At 54.9% G+C, this 22,283-nt stretch overlaps 1 protein-coding gene across 2 annotated transcripts; it reads right to left on the bottom strand.

Annotated features, from left to right (window-relative positions):
* Window positions 1-7,732: 7,732 nt before the first annotated feature.
* Window positions 7,733-9,860, bottom strand: GADD45B (growth arrest and DNA damage inducible beta). Of its 2 annotated transcripts, none has more exons than XM_045544215.1 (4): window positions 9,554-9,860; window positions 9,341-9,442; window positions 8,730-8,952; window positions 7,733-8,302 (listed from the first exon to the last, which is right to left on the bottom strand). In XM_045544215.1, exons 1-4 carry the CDS (start codon window positions 9,595-9,597, stop codon window positions 8,210-8,212), a joined length of 462 nt encoding a protein of 153 aa, XP_045400171.1. In that variant the 5' UTR covers window positions 9,598-9,860; the 3' UTR covers window positions 7,733-8,209. The 2 variants fall into 2 exon arrangements, with proteins under 2 accessions (XP_045400171.1, XP_045400162.1); XM_045544206.1 differs by having other exon boundaries at window positions 7,733-8,494; window positions 9,554-9,853.
* Between the last annotated feature and the right edge of the window lie 12,423 nt (window positions 9,861-22,283).

Below are 22,283 nucleotides of genomic sequence, written 5' to 3'. Positions count from 1 at the left end.
TTCCGGGCCCTGGCGCAGTGCCCGGGCCCTGCGCGCCTGGCCGCCCGGGAAGGCGCCGCTCACAAAAGGAGGGTCTGTGCAGACGCCCCGCCCTCGGCCCAGCCGCCCGCCGCCAGGGGCTGGGGGAGGGAGACGCCGCCGGAGCCGCCGCGGGCCGGACCCCCCTCTCCGCCCGGGCGGCCGCAGACACCGCGCCTGGCGGGCACCAGAGGGAGGCTGGCACCGCTGGGCACCGGAGGGGGTCGGCGGCCGGCGCTGGGGGCTCCTGAGCGCACAGGCTGCGCGTCCAGGGCACACGGGAAGAAGCCCTGGTGAGGGTCGGGGGGCCCCCAAGGTGGGGAAACCGGGGGGACAGGTCCATGCATTTCGCCCACTTGAGGATTTCGCTGTCTCTCGCACACCCGCCTCTGTCTCCAATTATCCAATTTAAGGAACGGGGAAGCCCGGACTCCGGGCCTGTCGGGGAGGGAAGGTGGGAGGGGCGTCTGGGTCCGGGTCAGCGCCCCTCTCCACCCCCAGAGTGTCTGGCGGGAGGGTGGGGCACAGAGAGGGCGTAATAAGGGTTCTCAAGGCAGCGCGTTCTGCTAAGCGCTTTGGTGCATGAGCTGGTTTCACCTCGCCACGTGGGAGGGCGACTCGCCTTTCCCTTTTATGGAGGGGGGGAAACTGAGTCACACTTTTGCTGAGCTGCCCCCGGCCAGTGATCGGCAGAGATTCAAACCCAAAGCTAGGCCCCCACCCCTCCCAGTACGGCCTGAACTCTGTCTTCCCCCTACCCCGACCCCATGGAACCGTGCTAGCTAGAGGCATTTATGGCGTGCCTGCTGTGTACGCGGCAGCACGAGCACCTCCTGGCTCGCGCAGGCTCGAGCTCCCACGTGTGTGTGCTCCTGCCTGGGGCGGGGGTGCCCACGTGTGCACTAGGGTCTCGCCTGCTGCACCCCGACGCCCCTCACCCTACCCCAGCCCAGCCCAGCCCAGCCCCGGGGCCTGAGAACAGCCGGCGTCCGGTGGAGGGGGTGGGGTGGGAATGAGGATGAAACAATGAAGGGAAAGAACAAGGGTGAGTCGCAAAAGGAAACCCCCCTGCCCCCTGTGCAGATGTGGCCTCGGAGGACCCTGAGCGCCTGTCTGCAGTCTCCCTGGCGCAGTGCCCTTGGGAGCAGGTCCTTGGGGTCATTCTGGGCCTCTGGAGGTCATCCCTGGTCTCTGTGCGTCCCTGAGGATCTGTAAAGCTGTTGCTCACATGGCCTACATGTCCGGGTGTGGTGGGACTCCGTGCCACTGGGTGGGGGCTGGGAAGGGGGGCACCCGTGTCACTGAGGCTCCCTCTCTGCACAGCTCAGGGACTATCCACTTCCTCCAATTGGACCCACGCTGGCCACTCGCTCACCTCCCCAAAGCCCCACTGGGTACTGCTGGGAAGGGGAAAGTCCAGCAGAGAGACCACACTCTTGCAAGAGAGGTCAGAGAGAAAAGACCAAGGCAGGAAGAGCCCCCCACCACCGCGGGGCACAGCAGGTGGAGGGGCTCCCCAGGGCCAAGGCTGGAGGTGGGGAACGGCTGAGAGTTCTGGGGGTCCGAGGGCCAGGACAGAGAGATGGGACCCTGGGAGAGAGGAGGAAAAGGGGTGACCCGATCCAGTGCAGACATCAGTGTGCCCTGGGACGTCATCCAACCTACCAAACCAAAAGTGTGCTGGGGCTGCCAATGCACCTCGAAGTGTAAGAGCCACTATTCAGAGGGCACCAGGGGCCTGGCCGAGGGTGGGCCACCCCAGAGGCAGCCTGAGACCATTCCCTACACCCCAATAGCTTCTCTCCACCTGGGAGCTTTGTATAATGGCAGAACCATACTCCAGTCCCTCCTGGGTGGGCAGGAAGTACCAGAGAGTCAGCACTCCCAGTTGGCCTATAAATACGTGCCCAGCTCCCTCTGTCACGCCATCAACATCTCTCCCAGTTCTCTGTGGGGTTCCACCCCAGATGCCCACAGTGGTCTTTCATCTCTCTCCTGTGTCACCTCCTGCCTCCTCCATTGTGGGTGCGAGTTCAGCCACGAGGGGAAGGGTCTATGTGCAAGTGCACATGCACCCACGTGTCTTGAGACCGCGTAGCACTGGGTATGTGTTTTGATTCATTCCATATTTACTGAGCCCCTACTGTGTGCTAGGGCCTGTGTTAGTGTTAGAAAAACAAGAGAATGAGGTGAAGAGAGGTGTGTTTGTATGTGTCTGTTGAACGTGAATGTGAGCTCTCAAGCATCTGCATGCATGGCTGAGAACATACATGGCTGGGTATTTCTGTGTGAGGGTGGTAGGGGTCGAATTGTGTCTCCCACAAAAGATGTTGAAGTCCCAATCTCAGTCTCTGGGAATGTGATCTCAAGTTAAGATGAGGTTGTTGGGGTGGGCCCTGATCTAATATGGCTAAGATCCTTGGGAAAAGAGGAAATTTGGAAACAGACATGCGCAGAGGGAAGACGATGTATGGGAGAGGACAGCTGTCTATAAGCCAAGCGACAAATATTTCAGGCCAGCAGAAACTAGGGAGAGTCCTAAAATAGATCCTTCAGGCCTCCCTCCCAGCTTCAGAAGGAACCAGCCCTGATGACCAACACCTTGAACTTGGTCTTGTGGTCTCCAGAACTGTGAACGAATAAATTTCTGTTGCTTACACCCCCTAGTGTGTGGTGTGTTGTTATGGCAACCCCAGGACACTCAATCAGTGGGTAAGTGTGGAATGAGGCTAGGAATGATGGCACGTGCTTGTGTGTGTGCATCCATGTGCATTTGCACATGTGTCTGTTTGCTACCCACGTGTGTTTGTGTGTGTGTATACATGTGGCCATCCATGCTGACAGCTTAGAATAAATAGATCATCCTTGGGTCACCAGCCAGGTCAGATGCTTCCGACTCAGAGGTTATGCCCTGGGGCCACCTTGGAGTGGGAGGTGAGCCATACGCAGAATCTGCAGGGCTGCCCTTCCAAATCAGAGTGAGGTGGGAGGGGTCTACGTACAATCAGGGGACCCCAGTTGGGCAGGGCTCACTGCAGGGACTCTCCATACATGTACATGCATTGCTGGGTTCCCACATAGCAGAACATGTTCTTGTGCCTGAACACACCACCGTGCACACCACCATGTGCAGATTCAGAGCCAAGTTCCAATGCACAGGTAAGTGGAGATGCAGATATTTGTGTGCAGGTAGGAAGGATTGCATGGGGTACAGCCACACCCTGACTCACGTAATAATAGCTAACTTTCTGGAAATGCCACACTGTTCTCAATGCTTTACGTAGTTTAATTAATTTAATGCTCATGACACCCCCGAGAGACAGGCACTGTCGTTAGGGTCCCCATTGCACAGATAAGGAAACTGAGCCCAAAGAGGCGAAGCCACTTGCCCAATGTCACACAGCCAGCCACCTCCATAGGGCCAGGTTCCAGCCTCCTGGAGCTGAGTGGTGTCACTATGCCTGGCCAGGACCCAGCACTTGGCAGGCCAATGTGTGTCCCTTAGGAACGAAACGGTCTGTCCTGGAGCCTGGACACAGAAGGTCATCGATGGGTCAATCTCTAATTGTACAGGACTGGATTGAGTCTTGATGCCACAAGCACTTATGAAGTGCCAGCTGTATCCCATGCTCTGAGCTGGCCACTCAGCTGGGGTCTGGAGGTTAGAAAAATAGACCCTCTCCCATCTCTCTGGGATTGTGCAGCTGAACACAAGATAGACGAGAAGCCAATAATGACAGAATTAAATATGTCATTACAAATGGGGACAGGTGCCAAGACAGGGAGGTGGGCAGAGCTAGCAGAGAGGCTTTGCTGGGTCCTCTGTGGAGGGCTTCCCAGAGGAGATGACATCAGAGATGAGAACAAAAAGGTGAGTAGACATTAACATGGGGAAAGGCAGAGAAGGAGTGATCTAGCACGTGGGCTGGCCGGGGGTTAGAGAGCTGAGTGTGCTAACAATGCGTGGGTCCAGGGTGTGTGTGCGATGCCCACCCATGTGGGGTGCTCACTAAATATGAATTGCGTGCACGCCTTTGAACGCCTGCCTGTGGGTCCTTGTCCGCACATGAGAGTACTAGTGTACTGCTAATGTCCCCTGGCACATTTGCTGGAGACTGCAGACACAGTGCGAACTGTAACTTGGGTGATCCTCCAAAACGGTACACAAGTGAAAGACACGAGACACAAAAGGCCACGTGGTTTATGACTCCATTGATATGAAATGTCTAGAACAGGCACATCCGCAGGGAAAGGAAGTGGAATTGTGGGTGCCAGGGGCTGGGGGAGGGGGGATGAGGAGTGACTGCTCAAGGGGATGGGGCTTCCTTTGGGGTGATGAAAATGTTCTGGAATTGGATAAAGGTGACGGTCGCACAACGCTGTAAATACACTAAAAACCACTGAGTTGAACACTGAGTTCACTTAGGGGGTGAATTTGATGGTATGTAGACTTTATCTCAACAATATATGTTATTAGGTTAATATATATTATAAGTGTATAAATATGCTAAAACAGTTCTAACATTGAATTATTCGGGCTTTGGTTTGGTTCCTGGCTCTGCAATCATCTAGCTGTGTGACCTTGGGCAAATCATCACACCTCTCTGAACCCTCTGCTCCCTTTCTGCAAAAAGCAGATAATAATGGTATCTACCTTGTAGGGGTTTTGCTGGGATTAAGAGAAATAACGGGGTGAAGGACTAGCCCAGTGCAAGGCCAGCTATTATATTATTTCTCCCCAACATCTCTGTTGTATTTGGGCTGTTTCACTCCCTGCTCCCCCAGCTGGCCCCCCAAGTGCCCCGTGACATATTCACAAGGCAGCCCCTGCTTCCCTGGAGTTCAGGGAAACAGCTGGAAATGCATAAACTATTGAGGTGTGGGGACAGGGAGGACATCTGCCTTTACACATCTAGCCTCATGCAAGAGATGACGTGTCCCTGCACATGTGACGTGAGTGTGTGTGTATATACGTGTGAGCATATGTCTCTGGGTGTGCGTAGAACTGTGCAGAGGGGGCGTGTGCGTGCGCGCGTGTCTCAGGCCCGTGGGTGCAGGTGCAAACAGAGGCACGAGTGTGGGCACCACAAGGTGAGCACGAACCCCAACCACATATGCCCAGCTGGGGAAGCCCGGCCATCTGCAACCAGAGGCTGCTGTTGCCAACTCACTCCTGCTCATCGTCGTCCAAGGAACACATACAGCATCTGGCACCCAGTCCTGAGGTTGGGAGCCCGGAGCAGGGCCTGTGCCAGCTGACGGAGCCTTGGTGACCTGTAACAATTTCTCTCTGCCCCAGTGTGAACTTGAGGTGGGGGAGGGGCAGAGCCTGGTGTGGCGCAACTTCTCCCCTCCTCCCAGCCTGAGTCTTCCCCAGTGGCTGGCCAGGCTGTGGCTCCTCCACTCTGAGCTTTGGTCTCTTCTTCTAGACAATGGGACAACAGTATCTTTGATACAGGGCTGTGGTCAAGTTTAAGGGCGTTTATAGTTTATCCCGAGGGAGGACTGAATATATTAAAGGCATAGCTGCTGTTACTCATCTAGTGAAACAGCAGCATTTGAGCTGATTCCTGTACATGCTCGGGCTGGGTCAGGTCGACCGACCGTGGAACACTCTTATTAATGACAGCAGCAACAACGACGACGGCGGCAGTAGTAATAATAATGGGAGAACTACTGTCAGAACACACAAACCACAGTCCTGCACGCTCACAGGGATGACGGTCCAGAGCGCTCTGGCTGCGGAGCTGAGTCAGAACAGCAAATCAGCAATGCTGACTCCGTTTTGATTTACAGTTTTGAAATTCTGTTCACCACAGATTTTTTTTTTTGCACTCATTTGCGTTTCAGAAATACTGATTGAAGACATTCTTTGGTCTTGCCGACGGGTTTTTAATTTTGCACAGTGTGCCTGGCTGCTGGATGCTAGCCCCTGCTCTGCAAATTCCTGGGGTGGCTGGGAGAGGGTGAAAGGTAACCCTGGAAATGCATGAAGCATAATAATAATGTTGATAATAATGGAGAACCTTCTTTTTAATTTTTTTTAAGAGATGGGGTCTCGCTATGTTGCCCAGGCTGGTCTCAAACTCCTGACCTCAAGGGATTCTCCGGCCTCGGCCTCCCAGAGCACTGGGATTACAGGCATGAGCCATTGCCAATGGCTAATTTTTTTTTATACTTTTTGTGTTGGAAATATTAATATAATGGAAGGAATTGAAAAATCCAAGGAACATAGTCAAAGGAATCTATATTTCAGTTAATCTCAACAATCTATTAATATGAGCCAGGTGGCATTATTATACCCACTTTTCAGAGGGAGAAAATGAGGTACGGACAGGTTAGGGTTTCGGCTGAGGGTCTCACCACTGGGGCCCCACCCATGCCCTGTTCCCCCTTGGGGCTTGGGGTCTTGCTCGCACTGTTCAGGGGGCACAGAGATGGGACCAGAGTCAGGATGGGGACAGATCCCCCACACGGAGCCCAGGGATCCCCCTTTACATCTCCCTCCTATCTTCTTACCCCTCCACCCTGCAGGTGTCCTGACTCCTCGGGTTCCCCCCTTACCTCCCCACCCCACCCCAACCCCCTGGGACTCCCTCCTCCCCCTCTGGGGGCTCCCACCTGTTCCCCTCCATTCTCCCCTCCTCCCAGCCCCAGGAGGGATCCCAGCCCCTCCCGCCTCTCCCTTTGGGACTTCCCCCTCCTGCTCCCCCATCCTCCTCCGCCCGGGCTCCCCCCAGCCCCGTGACTCCCAGGGAGCCGTCGGGGTTTTCCTTTCGCGCCCACGCGGGGCTCCGTGGAAAGGTCGTGGCCTGCGGGCAGGCCCCCCCCCGCCCCCCGTCGAGCTCCTCCCCAGCCCCCAGGCCCCGGGGGCTGCGGGACAGAGGGGAGACGCGGCTGCCGGGTACCAGGCCGGGGCGCGCCCACCCCGCAGACCCAGGCGGGAGGACTGAGGCCGGGCGGAAGGGTCGGGCCGCGCCCCCAGCCCGGGGCAGGGGGCGTCACCGCGCGGCGGCGGCGGGAGGACTAGGAGGTGGCCCGGCCGGGGCTCAGTTTCGGTTTAGAGCAAAGCGCAGCCGCGTGCCAAGCCCAGCTGGGCCGTGAGGCCGACTTCCTGGGGTATTTTTCTGCTTGTTGATTTTAGGTTAAGGAAAGAAAAAAAAAATCTTTTTTAGTGTAGGGAAGAGGCCCATCCTGGGAAGGAGAGCGCCAGGGGGGAAGGGAGGCCCCCTCCCTGGAGATCCCCAAAGGAGCTCTTCCTACCTGGCCCGAGCCCACCTCGCTGTGTGGCCCCGGGTGCCCCCTTGACCTCCGGACCTGGGCAGTTAGGGGCTGCAGCCAGCACCCCCCTCCTTTCCCCGGGGCGCGTCTATATGTGCCCAGAGCTGCTTGGGGTTGGCTCAGGTACAGCCCGTAACAGCGGTGGCACGGGGGCCAGGTTTCGTAATAAACCGGTCTCTTAACTGCTACAGGGCAGGAGGAGAAGGGGAAAAAAAAAAAAAGAGTCAAAGATTTGTTGGAGCTGGGTGGTGGCCCGCCTGCCGCGGAGAGAAGAGGCACTGTTTGTGCAAAGGGGCCTGGAACTGCTAACAGGGACTTAAGTCACACTTCCTGGTGAGCTGGAGGGGGGGGCCAGAGTGTCGCTGGAGCACAGGGGGTGTTGGGGGGGCGAGGGGAAGGCAGGGCGTTCTCAGAAGCAGAAAATAGACAAGAATCCAGAGGCTTCAAGATGTTTATTACAAGGCCATCATAGAAATAAAAATATATGTATCTCCAAGCTTCCCATCCCTCTTTCAGTGGTTGGAGTAACAAGTGCAAGTAACAAAATAGATTGTCTATGTCATTTGCAAACTGGGAGTTCGTGGGCACAAGCTACAGCAGCCCCAGCTCCCAAGTCCCAGAGTGTAGTCCTGTCGAGGGCGCACGCCCTCAGTCAGCCAAGTCTCTCGTCTTGCAGACGTCAGCTCCTGTCTCCAGGAGGGTGGGGGACGCCATCCATCTCACCCCACCCTCCAGGTGTGGAGTCCAAGACCCCCTGTGATGGGGGAGGCAGCAACTCCCCCACTCTGGCTTCTGCTCTGTCACAAGGCCTGAGCTCCAGGGTCCCATCTCCTGCTGGCCTGGGGGCCCGTCCTCCTCGCCTGGTGGCCACCGCTGCCGCCGTCCCTGGCACTGCTCCTGGCTCTCTGCCCTAGGGGTGGTCGCACACTCCCCTCTCCTCCTCCTCAGTCTCCAGTGACTCTGCCCCCGATGGTCTCATGGGTTGGGTTGTTTTGGGGTTGTTCTGGGGGGGAGGGGGATCAAATATTTATTTTATTTTATTTTGGCAGCAACTCAACAGGTTCTGATGCTGGAAGGGGCCTCAGCGTTCCTGGAGGGAGATGTAGGGGACCCATTGGTTGTTCCCCCTGCTTTCTTCGCAGTAACTAGCCACCTCCACCAAGCCGTGGCTCTTCCAGGTGTCCGTGTGAGGGTTCTGTGGGAGGGGGAAAGAAGGGGTTTAGTGGGCTCCTCCTTCTTCCCAGGCTCCTGTTTGGGGAAAACAGGCAGACTCAAAATAACTCGCTGGGTGAGGAGGCCCTGGCCGGGCTGCCCACGGGACATGCCAAGCGTGGCTGAGCGCTGAGCTGGTGCAGGGCAGGCCAGCCTGACTTTGTTGACAAACAACGACCCAGGTGCCCAGGGTGGGGCGGGGCAGAAGCCCAGCTCACCGTGACCAGGAGGCAGTGCAGGTCTCGGGCCTCGGTGGTGCCCTGGGTGTCGGCCGGCTCCCCCAACAGCTGTGCCAGGCGTTGCATGCCCGACACCCGCACGATGTTGATGTCGTTGTCGCAGCAGAAGGACTGGATGAGCGTGAAGTGGATTTGCAAGGCGATGTCGTCCTCCTCCTCCTCGTCAATAGCCAAGAGGCACAGGACCACGCTGTCTGGATCCCTGAGGGGTCAGAACGAGGGGGTGGGTCAGCTGGGGGCCGGGGACTGGCCACCGTGCATGCAAAAAGGGAGTGTGCAAGAGCAAAGAGGAAAACTGCACGGGTGCAGGGCATTGCCATTGCAGGCTGATGGAGGTGGGGGGAGGGGGAACATGGTTCAAACTCTTGAGGGGGAGAAGATAGGACCATAGAGAGAGAAAGCACTTGCAAAGAGTGCAGCCTTAAAATACTGCAGCCTCCCCACCCCCCAAAAATAGCCAAAAAGCCCTGATTACACAGTGGGGGCACTTGGGGAAGTCCCAGCCCCATGCAAGACGAGGGTGTAGGGGGAGCGTGCAGAGCGGAGGGGGATCCCCACCCGCGCCCAGCCGGAGAGGGGGTCTGACTCACACATTCATCAGCTTGGCCGACTCGTACACCCCCACTGTGAGGCGGTCCTGGCGCTGCGCGGCCACCAGCAGCTCCTCCACCGCGGCGGTCACCGTCTGCATCCTGAGGCCGGGAGAGAGGAGGCTCAGCGCCCGGCGGGCCACTCCGGTCCGCTCCCCGGGCCCATCCCAGCCTGGCCGACCTCAAGCGGCTGGGGGGGCCCCTGTTACTTACTTCTGTGCCGCGTTGTCGCACGCCACGAGCTCTTCCAGCGTCATGTTGCAGTTATAATCCACAGTGGACGCGGACCCCCTACAGTCCCCAAGGAGAAATTGCAAAATCCGAGCCAGACAGCCCAAAACCTTCCCACGGAGCCGGAGCGCTCGTCCAAGATCTTCAGAAGGCAGTAAAATTCTCCCCCAAAAAAAGACGTAAAAAAAAAAAAAAAAATCGCAAAGTCCTTAGGAACAGGGATTCCGGCAGCCGCAGACACAAACCCAAGCCGTCAGCTTCTAAGATCTGAGCCCCGGGCCGCCGGCGCCGCCTTTTATAGACTCCGAGGGCCGGGGCGTGCCCGTGGTGGGACCGTTCGTCTTTCCTATTGGTGAAAAAACAAAGGCGAGCGCAGCCGGCGCTGCGGTTGGCCGGCGGTGGGTAGGGGGCGGAGCGCCTCGCGGGTGCGCCCACGTGGGGGCGAGAGCCAGGAGGAGGGCGCGGGGGGTGGCCGCGAGTGCCAGAAAAGAAAAAAAAGCAGAAGTTTTTCTCCTGATTTCCCGGCAGCCGCGCCGCGGTTCAGAGCGCGCGCGGGATTTCCAGGGCGCGAGGCGGCTCGGACTTTCGGGGAGTTAGGGGGGCGCCTGGAATCCCCTCCCGGTCCCCGGAGAGTCCCGGGCTCGTGCTTTTCCCAAGCTCTGTTGGGGGGCTGCACTGGGAAGGGGTCCGGTTTGCAGCCAGGCCCCTCCCGGGGGTTGGTAGGGGGCGGGTGGGTGGGGTCTTTCCCGGCTGGGGCGACCCCAGACCCTCGGTTGACTTAACGTCTTCTGGCCTCTGTGTTCCCATCCGAATAATGGGGATGCCGCGCCAGCTCACTGGGTTGGAGAGCGCATTAAATACAATAAGGGGCATACCGGAAGCGCTCAATAAGTACCAGCTGTGCGCCTCGGGGGTCCCTAGTGGTGGGAACTGCAACGCCCTAGGAGCCCTGGGGAAGAGCCCGGACACCCCCTCCTCACCCCCCGCGAGTTCCAGGGGTGCGCGTGGGAGGCGCAGGTGGCGCAGCCTCCCCGGTGCGCCTGCTGTTAGCGCGCCCCCCGGTTTGATCATATGTGCTCCCCTGACCGTGGGGGGAAACCGAGGCCCGGGAGAAGGCACGGCAGGGAATGGCTCTGGCTGGCGCTGCACGCCGCCACCTCCGCCCCGTCTGCACTGGAGGTGCCACTTTTACTTCCTCCCTCGGGGTGGACGCCGGCGCGTGTCCAGTGCACGACGTGCGCCAGGCGCCCCCTCCTCGTACATTGGATTCTATGTGACCAAGGGCCTGTAAAGCAGGGGCGAGGCTTATGTGCATTATGCAAAAGGAGAAACTGAGGTTTGGAGAGGCCGCCACTGCCCAAAGCCACAGGCTGGTGCGTGCTGCGGCCACGCGTGTGCGCCAGGCAGGGCCGCCAGGCTCCCCCTCGCCGCCCCGGGACTGTCTCCCACGGTCGACTGGGGGCTCCCGGCTGACTCACATCTGCGTCCCCTCCTCCGCCAGCCCGGGACCTGGCTTTGGCCGCGCGGCTCGGATCCCTCGGCTCCCCGGCTCCCCCGGCTCCCCCGGCCGGCGGGTCCGGCTGACGCATCGCGCCGCCTCCGCGCCGCCCACCCGAGGGCGCGAAATGTTCCCCCCACGGCCCCGCTGCGAGGCGCGGCGGCGCCACCTGGTGGCCACACGAGGTCCCTGCGTCCACGGAGCCGGAAGGGCCGGACCTGCTGGGGCAACAGGGCTGGGGGGGGGTGCAATGTTTTATATACTTTTATTATACAATATTTTACACGTAAAATATACATTTCATATTTTATAGATGCAATTTCTTAAAAATAATTAAATCAACAACTTACTGTCTGGGCACCTTTTTACTGCTATGGTAAAATATACATACAATAGTTATGACTTCAACGCTTTTTAAGGGCACAGCTCAGTGGCATTAAGCACATTCACGTGGTTTTGCCGCCATCACCACCCTCCATCTCCAGAACTTTCTCATCTTCCCTAACTGACACTCTGTCCCCATGAAACACTCACTCCCCGCCCCCTCCCCAGCTCCTGGCACCCACCATCCTACTTCCTGTTTCTGTGGATCTGATGACTCTAGGGACCTCCTGTGAGTGCAGAACCTTCTGTGTCTGGCTTCTCTCACTGAGCACGATGTTCTCAAGGTTCATCTATGTGGTAGCCTGTGTCAGAGCTTCCTTCCTTTTTATTTTTTCCTTTCTCTAGAGACAGGGTCTCGCTCTGTCACCCAGGTTGGAGTACAGTGGCGTCATCACAGCTCACTGCAGCTTCCAACTCCTGGGCTCAAGAGATCCTCCTGCCTCAGCCTTCCGAGTAGCTGGGATGACAGGTGTGCACCACCAGCCTGGTCAAGCACACATTTCTTGAGAGCTTACACGGTACTAAGCATTTCCTCCTGCAATGCCCACGAAGCAGCACTTCTGCAACTGTTCTCATTTTTCAGAGGAAGGAATCAAGGCTCGGGAAGATAATGTTCTTAGCTCAAGGGCACAGAGCTCCGAGTTTTCTGGGGATAGTCCACAACACCTGGAGTCAGGACTGGGGAAAGGGGGTCACCAGGTGTTTGGGGTCTGGAGAGAGAAGGCCGGAGGATGGAGGGCCACATGGTTGAGGGCAGTCAGTCTGGGTGGAGACAAAGTCGGTGTTGATGGATGAGTGGTGTTTTCCTGGTGAAGACGGGAAACGCAATCCCAGGCAGAGGAAACAGCCTGGACAGGAGCCCAGCCTCTCAGGGAAGAGGTTATTATGGCTGCTATGACGGATGTGTGCGAGGAAGGACTTGGATGAATATTCTTTGAGCCTCCGCCTGCCCTCTTTAGCAAGAAGAGTGAGGTACAAAATTTAAGGGGGTGCCGAAAAAACTCAGTTGTCATGATAAGTCATATTTTCCTGGCCGGGCGTGGTAGCTCACGCCTGTAATCCTCACATTCTGGGAGGCCGATGCGGGCGGATCATTTGAGCTCAGGAGTTCGAGACTAGCCTGAGCAAGAGCGAGACTCTGTCTCTACTAAAAAAAAACAAAAATAGAAAGAAATTAGCTGGACAACTAAAAAATATATAGAAAAAATTAGCCGAGCATGGTGGTGCATGCCTGTAGTCCCAGCTACTCGGGAGACTGAGGCAGTAGGGCTGCTTAAGCCCAGGAGTTTAAGGTTACTGTGAGCAGGGCTGACACCATGGTACTCTAGCCCGGGCAACAGAGTGAGACTCTGTCTCAAAAAAAAAAAAAAAAAAACAAATTTCCTTTCTGATTTTTTATTGAGTTGTAATTCACATACCATAAAACTCCCCCTTTAAAAGTGTCTGATTCGGTGAGTTTTAGTAAGATCATGAGTTTGTGCAACCATCACCCCTAATCCGGAATGAGATAAATAATATTTTAATGCAGTCATTTAAATCAAAATGAATGCTGATGACTGGACCCAGTGGCTCGTGCCTGTAATCCCAGCACTCTCAGAGGCCAAGGTAGGAGGATCGCTTGAAGCCAGGAGTTTGAGACCAGCCTGGGCAACATAGTGAGACCCCGTCTCTACAACAAATAATTAAAAAGTTAGCCGGGTGTGGTGGTGTGCACCTGTAGTCCCAGCTACTCAGGAAGCTCAGGCAGGAGGATCTTTTAAGCCCAGGAGTTTGAGGCTGTAGTGAGCTATAATCTGTCCTGGGCGACAGAATGAGATGCCAAAAAACAAATTGGTGATGAACTAAATATTAACATTTTTCATTAAGACAGGATCAATAACAGTGTCATCTTGGAGCCTCAGCTGAGAAAACTAATCAGTACGAGTGATCCTGTCTTGATTTAAAATTTTGAAAATTTATCTAGCATGAATTTTTTTTGCATTCATTTAGATTTTTTTCAAAATTGTGTTAAAATATTTGTCATTGTGACTGAGTTTTGTGATGCCTCCTTAGCATTTTTCCTCCAACTCTTAGCACACTGCCTTTAACATCCCTCCTCCTCACCTGCCCCAGCACACCTGGGAGGCAAGGAGGTTGTTCCCATTGGACAAAGGAAGAAACCATGTCTGCAGAACATTGAGGGGTTAGGGTTAGGGTTAGGGGGTGGATCCAGGGTTCCTTCCCAGCATGGTGGCTGGGACTCTGCAGAATTAGGAGTTCCAGGAGTGGGGAGGGATGTTTGAGAGAGGTGGGTGCAGAGATAGAGGCCTCCTGACATTAGAGGAGGTGCTATGGACTGAATATGTGTGTCCCCTCCAAATCCATATGTTGAAACCCTAATCACCAATGGGGTGCTATTAGGAGGTGGGGCCTTTGGGAGGTGATTAGGTTTAGAGGAGGTTATGTGGGGTTCTTATGATGGGATTAGTGACTTTATAAGAAGAGAGGCTAGAGTTCACTCTCTGTCCACCCTGTGAGGACACAGTGAGAAGGCTGCCTTCTGCAAACCAGGAAGAGAGCCCTCATCTCGGGAACCAAACTGGCCAGCACCTTGGTGACAGACTTCCAGCCTCCAGAATTGTAGGACATAAATTCCTGTTGTTTGAGCCACCCGGTGTATGGGGTTCTGTTCTAGCAGCTGGAGCAGACTGAGACAGGAGCAGTGTGAGGGGCTGGGGTGGGAAAACAGGGGCAGATGGGGTCCCCCAAACAGTATGTGGGGAGGGATCGGGGGGTGGCCAAGGAGGCTTCAGACTACCTGGGTTTGAATCCCAGCTCCCCTCCTGACCAGCTGTGTGAGCTTGAGCATGTCATTCTCCCACTATTTGTGCCTCAGTTTCCCCCTCTGCAAAATGGACATAATAACATTATCTGGGATTGTTCTGAGTGTGAAATGAGTTAATTCTGGTCCACACTAGGAAGAGGGCTCTGTGTGGAGTAAGTGCCTTGGAACTGGGGCTGTCATCTGACTTTCACATGTACTGGTGCCGACTGGGTGCTGATTTGGTATTAGTCAGGGCAGTACACTGCTACTTCAGATGCAATGGTCAGGGCGGGACTCTCTGAGGAGGTGACATTTGAGCTGAGACCCTGAGTGGGACCTCGCCTGGCATATTGGAGGAATCTGAGGAGGAGGAGGCTGGGGTGGCAGAGTGAGGGGGGCAGAGCGGGGCAGAGATCAGAGAGGCGGGCCTCGGGGGCTGCAGGGAGGGGTCTGGGCTTGACTCCGGGCGCAGCCAGGAAGCCGTTGGCAAGGGCTGCACTCTGACATCATGCCTTTTTGCAAAGATGAACAAGACATGATTCCTGTCCCCAAGGAGAGGTTTCTGGATGGAGGTGAGTCATCATTTGAACTTCGAGACATTCGTAAGACAGGCAGGGGCTGGGAGGAGGTGGGAACAAGACACCAGGTGGCCCTGATGACCAGAGCAAAGGCCGGAAGGCTGAGGCACATCTGGGAAACACAGAGGACAGTGGAAGGGTGGGGGCGGGGGAGATGGTGTGTAGCAGGAGGGTGGGGTGTCTGGGACCGTGTCTGGCAGAGAAATATGGTTGGCAGGGAAGCTCTTCTCTGAGGTCAAGTTCGCCTCGGTCACATCCCACCTGCACCCCTCATGAGCTGTGTATCCTTGAGGTAGTGACTTGACCTCTCTGAAACTCCCTCTTTTCATGGGAAAATCAGGATGCAAAAAAGATGACCAAAAACAATGAGCTAGAGTGAGCTTGGCACTCATACACCTTCTCTGCTGCAGTTCCCTTCAAAGTCACTCGAAGCCATGCCCATTCTTCCCTGGACACCCGCACCCCTCCCGCCCCAGGTGGCTCTCCCCACAGCACCCAGCAGCTTCCAAAACCTAAGTTGGGCCAGGTTCCTCCTCTGTTCACCCTCCCAAAACAAAACAGCACCGGAAAACACTTCCTGTTGTTCTTTGAATGAGCCCGGGCGCATTCCTCCCTCCAGCTTCCTCAGCTCCTCTCCCTGAACACCTCTCCTCACCCCATGTCCTCACATCCCTGTCCCCGCCTCCCCGCAGGGCTTCCCCGGCCACCTCCCCAATTCCCACGAGTCACATCCCTTTCTTAGCTTTGTTTCTTTTTCCTTGGTACTGAACAGGATCTAACATACTACCTAGTTTACTTATTCACTCAAATTCTCATTTCTGTGCCCTTTGCTAGAATGTCAGCTCCACGGGGGCAAGAATTTTATCTTTCTGTTTTGCTTATTGCTGTAGTCCTAGTGCACAGTAAGTGGTTGGTAACTATGGGCTGGCTGCGTGCAGTGACCCCCACCAGCAGTCCCAGCTACTCGGGAGGCTGAGGCAGGAGGATTGCTTAAGCCCAGGAGTTCGAAGCTACAGTGAGCTGTGATGACGCCACTGCACTCCAGCCTAAGTGACAGAGTGAGACCCTGTCTCAAAAACATACAAAAAACCCAACACCCAAAACAACCCCCCATAACCAAAAATGACTCAATAAATAAATTAAATATAGGCTGATTCAATGAATGAATAGGTCCCTGACCACACTTTGAGGGGCTGAGCATTATGTTAAAGGATACATTTTAACAATAAATAGAAAGGAAGAAGCATGACTCTCATAGGATACAACGAATATATCAAAGATTGTATCCAACACATTAATGAATGAGGAAACTAGTTAGAATGTTACCCTCAGGTCAAAGAATTCAAAGAACCACATATTTTATAGGCCACTGGGATGTGAGAATGAATTTGCTTGGTAGATGCAAAATTATATCAGGCAATCTTTAGTTCTCCAGGAGATAATTTGTATCACTATGGGTGCCTGGAGTTTAAGCAACTGTGTGGTCAGTGGATACAGTCCCCACAAGACATGGCCATTACTTCAGACACCAGCTGCAAGTTTGGGGGTCCCCAGACCTCCCTCAGCTCAGACCAGCTGGCTACAAACCCAGGGGTCCCCACAGACATGCTCAGCCTTGATAATTAATTCTCTAGAAGCACTCAGCCCCCAGAAAAGGACTCCACGTACAATGACAGTTTTATGAGAGTAAAATGACACAAGTTACAATCCATGAGCAGAGAGAGCTGCAGAGCCCAGGAGGGACTCAGAAGCAGCGCTTCCAATTGCCAGTTCCTCCCGGAGTCCTGGGTGGGACGTGTGACAATGTGCACAGAGTCTTCCCAAGCACCAGGAAGCGTGCCTGAGCCTTCCGTGTCTAGCTTTTTATTGGGGCTCAATCACATACCACCGGCATGACTGGCCTTTGGTCTCCAGCCCTCCCGGAGGTCAGTACTGACACAGCATGGCCCCAGGCCCTGGTCACACGGCCTATTGTTAGACTGGACTGTCCAGAGGCCAGCACCTCCAGGCAAACAAAGATATGCAGATCCTGCAGGGCGTTCCAGGGGCCTAATGGTCACCTCCCAGCAGCTGAAGACCAGACCTCTCTTTGGGCGAGGTTACATTTCTTACTACACAATGGACAGGAATCATTTACACGTTCTGTGTTTTATACCTTGCACCCTTGTAAAAGAGCTCAAAGACAATGAGAGAGGCTGGGACCCTGAGAATCGGACAACACAGACAATGCTAGTGGGGTGGGCAGCTCCCAGCCTGCTCCAGTGATTTCCCCGTGATGGTTAATTTTATGTGTCAACATGACCGGGCCATGGCACTCTGTTCCTCGGGCTGGAGTACAGTGGTGCGATCACTACTCACTGCAGCCTCCAACTCCTGGGCTCAGGTCATCCCCCCACCTCAGCCTCCTGAGTAGCTGGGACTAGAGGTGGGCACCACAAAACCCAGCTCATTCTTAAAGACTTTTGTAGAGTTGGGGGTCTCGCTATGTTGCTCAAGCTGGGTTCAAACTGCCTGGCTCAAGCAATCCTCCTGCCTCGGCCTCTCAAAGTGCTGGGATTACAGGGGTGAGTCACATCGTGCCCAGCCTGGCATTCTCGTCCTGATGGAGACGCCCACCTGGCAAGGAACTGAAGGTGGCCTCAGCCAACAGCCAGCAGGAACTGAGGCCTTAGTACAACAGCCCACAATGATGTAGATCTTGCAAACATCCCCTTGAATGGGTTTGGAAACAGATTCTTCCCCAGTCGAGCCTTCAGGTGAGACCTCAGCTCTGGTCGAGAGCTTGACTGCAGTCTTGTGGGAAACCTTGATACAGGCCACCCAGATTCCAGACCCAGAAAAACTGTAAAATAATAAATGCTATTATTCATAACTATATATTTATTACATGTAATTATAAAACATAATAAATGATGTTTCAAACTTCTGCACATGAGGTCATTTGTCACGCACCAATAGCTAAGTAATCTACCTAGTTTTCCACTGAAAGGCACCTAGTACATTACTGGTATCCTTCAACGTTCTTTCATAGTTTTTCTCTACAGTTGATTCAGGGACAGGGTATGAGTGTCCTGGGGCTGCCATAACAAAGTGCCACAAACTGGGGGGTACTTAAAACAACAGAAGTACATTGTCTCCCAGTTCTAGAAGCCAAAAGTCTGAAATCAAGATGTCCGCAGGGCTGATTCCTTCCGGAGGTTCTAAGGAAGAATCTACTCCACGCTTCTCTCTGGTAGTTGCCAGCAGGCTTTGACTGCATTCGTTTTCACTGTTGCATAATATTTCACCATGTGAATCTATATCAAGGTACTGGTCTATTCTTATCTATGGATATTTGGGTTGTTTTCAGTTCTTATTTCCCTGTTATCACAAACAGTGAAGGTTTCAAAACCTAAATCAAACCCTCTCTCTTGTATGATAAGGAACTGAGATAGCCCCAGACAACAGTGGGCAGGGACCTGTGGCTCTCAGTCTAGCAGCCTGCAAGGAACTGAATCCTTCCAACAGTGTATGAGTGAGTTTGGAAGTAGGCACTGCCCAGGCTGACACTTTGGTGGCAGCTGTTGAAGCCTGAGCCAGGGGACCCCAGCCAGCTAAGCCACCTGTAGGTTCCTGACCCACAGAAACTGTGAGATAAGAAAAGTGAATTGTAAGCTACTACTATATTTCGGGGATGTTTGTTATGCAGCAATAGCTAATACACTGATGTTATATGACGTGTATTTCTTTGTTTTTCTCTTTTTTTGAACTTTTTGTTTGTTTGTTTGTTTGTTTGTTTTTTGAGACAGAGTCTCACTTTGTTGCCCGGGCTAGAGTGAGTGCCGTGGCGTCAGCCTAGCTCACAGCAACCTCAAACTCCTGGGCTTAAGCGATCCTACTGCCTCAGCCTCCTGAGTAGCTGGGACTACAGGCATGCACCACCATGCCTGGCTAATTTTTTCTATATATATTTTAGTTGGCCAGATAATTTCTTTCTATTTTTAGTAGAGACGGGGTCTCACTCTTGCTCAGGCTGGTCTCGAACTCCTGAGCTCAAACGATCCACCCGCCTCAGCCTCCCAGAGTGCTAGGATTACAGGTGTGAGCCACCACGCCCGGCCTGAACTTTTTTTTTTTGAGACAGACTCTCACTCTATTGCACAGGCTGGAGTGCAGTGGCATCAGCCTAGCTCACAGCAACCTCCAACTCTTGGGCTCAAGTGATCCTTCTGCCTCAGCCTCCCAAGTAGCTGGGATTACAGGTGCCACCACATCTGGCTAATCTTTCTATTTTTAGCAGAGACGGCTCTCGCTCTTGCTCAGGCTGGTCTCAAACTCCTGAGCTCAAGTGAGCCTTCCTCCTCGGCCTCCCAGAGTGCTGGGATAATAGGCGTGAGCCATCGCCCACAGGCAGTTCTCATCCATTGCCATATCCACTGTGTCCAGGAAACAGACTTTGCGCTGGCTGTTCCCTCTCCCTGGAATGCTTTTCCCTCCTTTTCCAAGAGCCCCACCTTATTGAAAAATGCAACCTCCTACCCCACACACTCCCCAGCCCCCTTGCCCCACTTTATTTTTCCTCTGTGCTTACCATCTCCTAGCACAACATATAACTCACTGTGCCTCTCCAGTGCCTGCCACAGAGCAGATGCCGCCAGTCCGTATCTGTTGATGTCACTACTATGTCCACTCATTTCACAGACAGCAGCCAGCCCCAGTGCCCTGCCTGCCTCCCAGATCTTTGCTGGGATTACAGGGCTCCAGTGCCAGGTCCCTGAATTCTGTCTGATCCTAGATTCCAGGTTTGGCCTCCAGGCTCCAGAATCCCGGATCCGGCCTCATAGTCTGGGCCAGGAGCCAGCGGCAGCCAGCCGTTGGGCTGAGATTTTTTAAAAATCTGGCGCCAAAATCCAGCGCTGGGCGAGGCTGGCGGCGCAGGGGTGGAGGGAGGGACTGTTGAGGACTGGGGCCTTCCCGGGCCTGCACAGCCCTCCAGGTCGGGGATGTCTCACCCTGCACCCCCTAACCCCAGAGCGGACAGCAATTAGCCATTAACTTTGTAGCGACCCAGGGCTCAGAGGGTCCTGCGTTCGGATCCCGCCTCTGCCACGCCCCTGCTCGGGTTGGGGGAGTGACGGGGTCCCCATTGGTCCCTAACCTCCCTGTGCCTCAGTTCCCCGTCCCGTCGCATGTCGTGCTTGGGGAGCCCGCGGAGTGGGTGGGCCAGCTTTGCGGGGTGTCCCGGACCCCTCGAGCTCCCCCCAGCCAGGGCAGTGGGGCGGGTAGGGAGATAGGGGTGGAGGTGACCCCGGCCGCAGCTGTTGCCGCCCCTCCGGCTGGGCGCCAAGATTTGAAAGTTGCCAGACGCCTCCCGAACTGCTTGCGCGGGGCGGGTGGGGGGAGCGTGGAGGCTGGGGGCAGTCCAGGGCCCCACCCACGGGAAGCGCAGGGTTTTCTGGGACTTGGAGTCCAGCCCCCGGGGGAACTCGCGGGGAGGGCTCCCGGTACCCCCGGCCCCTGCCCAGCGCCGAGACGTGGAGGGCGGAGAGTAGGTTCGAGACCCCAGTTTGCAGAGCGCAAGACTGAGGCCCAGGCCCATGCAGTCAGCACAGGAACGGCGCTCCTGGCGTGGGGAACAGCCTAGGCAAAGTCCTGGGGAGGCGGGGGCATCGGAGTGGGACATGGGTGGGACCTGCAGGGCCTCAGATGGCAGGTGAGTGGGGTTCAGGTCGGCCTGTGCCCAAGGCGGTGGTCAAGAGGAGCTGTGATGGGGGGGTGCAGATGGAGGGTGGGAAAGGGACCCCATGCCATCTCCAAACCTGTCATTCTTCTCCCCTCTGGCCCCCGACTCCTGTAGTATCATTTATTATATTTCATATTTTGCTTTAAAGCTTCTCATGTTTTACCAACTACCTTCATATTTTGTATTCCTGCCCTTATGAGGGAATGAAACAGTATCAGGGCCTTAGATAGGAGGTCACAGTCTAGCCAGGCACCCCAAGACTGGGGCCCATTTGGTAAGATGGGAGTGTTAGGCAGTGAATATTAGGTATCCAACGCAGATGGGCAGCAGGTGGACACTTTCCCCTCGGTCCTCAGTAAGTGCTCAGCGTGTGACTTGTCGGGGTCCCTGAGAGAGGCTGAGCTGAGCTCCCCAAGGGGTTAGGGTTAGGGTTAGCGGGAAGGAGGGGTTCTCCAGGCAGGAGCACCAAGCCAGTTCCAGGGCAAGAAGAACTGATTCTCCAAATGCGGGCAATTTTGCCCTCCAAGTGACATGTAGCAAAGTCTGGAGACATATTTGGCTGTCATAACTGGGTGGAGGGTGCTTACCCCCACACCCCACAACAGCGAGGAACCTGGTCCCCAAACATCATTAGCATAGAGTTGGGGAAGGCCATTGTTTTGGAGTAAGCTCCTGCACTAGTCCCCAACAGACCAGACCCAACCAGAATGGAGTCATTCCTGCTAGGTGATGGAACTAGCAGGAGAGATACATAATCAAACTGAACTTCAGAGGATGTAAGTTTTCCAAAAAACCCAGGATGGCTGGGTCAATGGCTTATGCCTGTAATCCCAGCACTTTGGGAGGCTGAGGCAGGAGGATTGCTTAAGGCCAGGAGTTCAAGACCAGCCTGAGCAACATAACAAGACCCTATCCCTACAAAACATAAGAAAAAAAGTGGCTCACGCCTGTAATCCTAGCACTGTGGGAGGTCAAGGTGGGAGCATTGCTCGAAATCAGGAGTTCGAGATCAGCCTGAGCAAGAGTGAGACCCCATCTCTACTAAAAAATAGAAACAAATTAGCTGGACAACTAAAAATATATAGAAAAAATTAGCTGGGCATGGTGGCCCATGCCTGTAGTCCCAGCTACTTGGCAGGCTGAGGCAGAAGGATTGCTTGAGCCCGGGAGTTTGAGGTTGCTGTGAGCTAGGCTGACACCATGGCACTCTAGTCCGGGCAACAGAGCCAGACTCTGTCTCAAAAGTAAATAAATAAATAAATAAATAAATTAGCCTGGCATGGTGCACAATCCTGTAGTCCCAGCTACTGGGGAGGCTGAAGCAGGAGGATGGCTTGAGCCCAGGAGTTGGAGGCTGCAGTGAGCTACGATGACGCCACTGCACTCCAGCCTGGGCGACAGTGCAAGACTCTATCTCTAAACAAACACCCTAGGAGATTCATAGCAACCAACTCAGAGGGCCCCAGCCAACGTAAGCAGCCATGATAAGGATGCTCCTCGTGCATTTAATCCTATGAGGAAAGTAACTAAACCAACCCTCCACCAATCTATTTTTTGTTTGTTTGAGTGGGGAAACTGAGGCATTAGACAGGAAAGCAATGCTGCCTCCTAGTGGCCGAGCCTGGAGTTTGCAGTCGCGCCACCGCGCCTCCCGCCAGACTTCTTAACCGGGCGGGAGCGGGCCAGAGACTACAACTCCCGGCGCGCCCCGCGGTCGGACTACAAGT

Source organism: Lemur catta, chromosome 1 (assembly GCF_020740605.2).
Source record: "Lemur catta isolate mLemCat1 chromosome 1, mLemCat1.pri, whole genome shotgun sequence".
NCBI lineage: Eukaryota > Metazoa > Chordata > Mammalia > Primates > Lemuridae > Lemur > Lemur catta.
The sequence above is the reverse complement of the archived record's forward strand: the minus strand, read 5'-3'. Positions and strand labels throughout refer to the sequence as shown.

What these genes read in the sequence shown, in the direction of transcription:
- GADD45B (XM_045544206.1), bottom strand. Translation starts at nt 9,597, where the DNA reads ATGACGCTGGAAGAGCTCGTGGCGTGCGACAACGCGGCACAGAA. An exon ending in TGCGACAACGCGGCACAGAA is followed by an intron (nt 9,443 to 9,553) that starts GTAAGTAACAGG and finishes TCCCGGCCTCAG; the next exon opens with GATGCAGACGGTGACCGCCG. An exon ending in TCGGCCAAGCTGATGAATGT is followed by an intron (nt 8,953 to 9,340) that starts GTGAGTCAGACC and finishes CTGACCCCTCAG; the next exon opens with GGATCCAGACAGCGTGGTCC.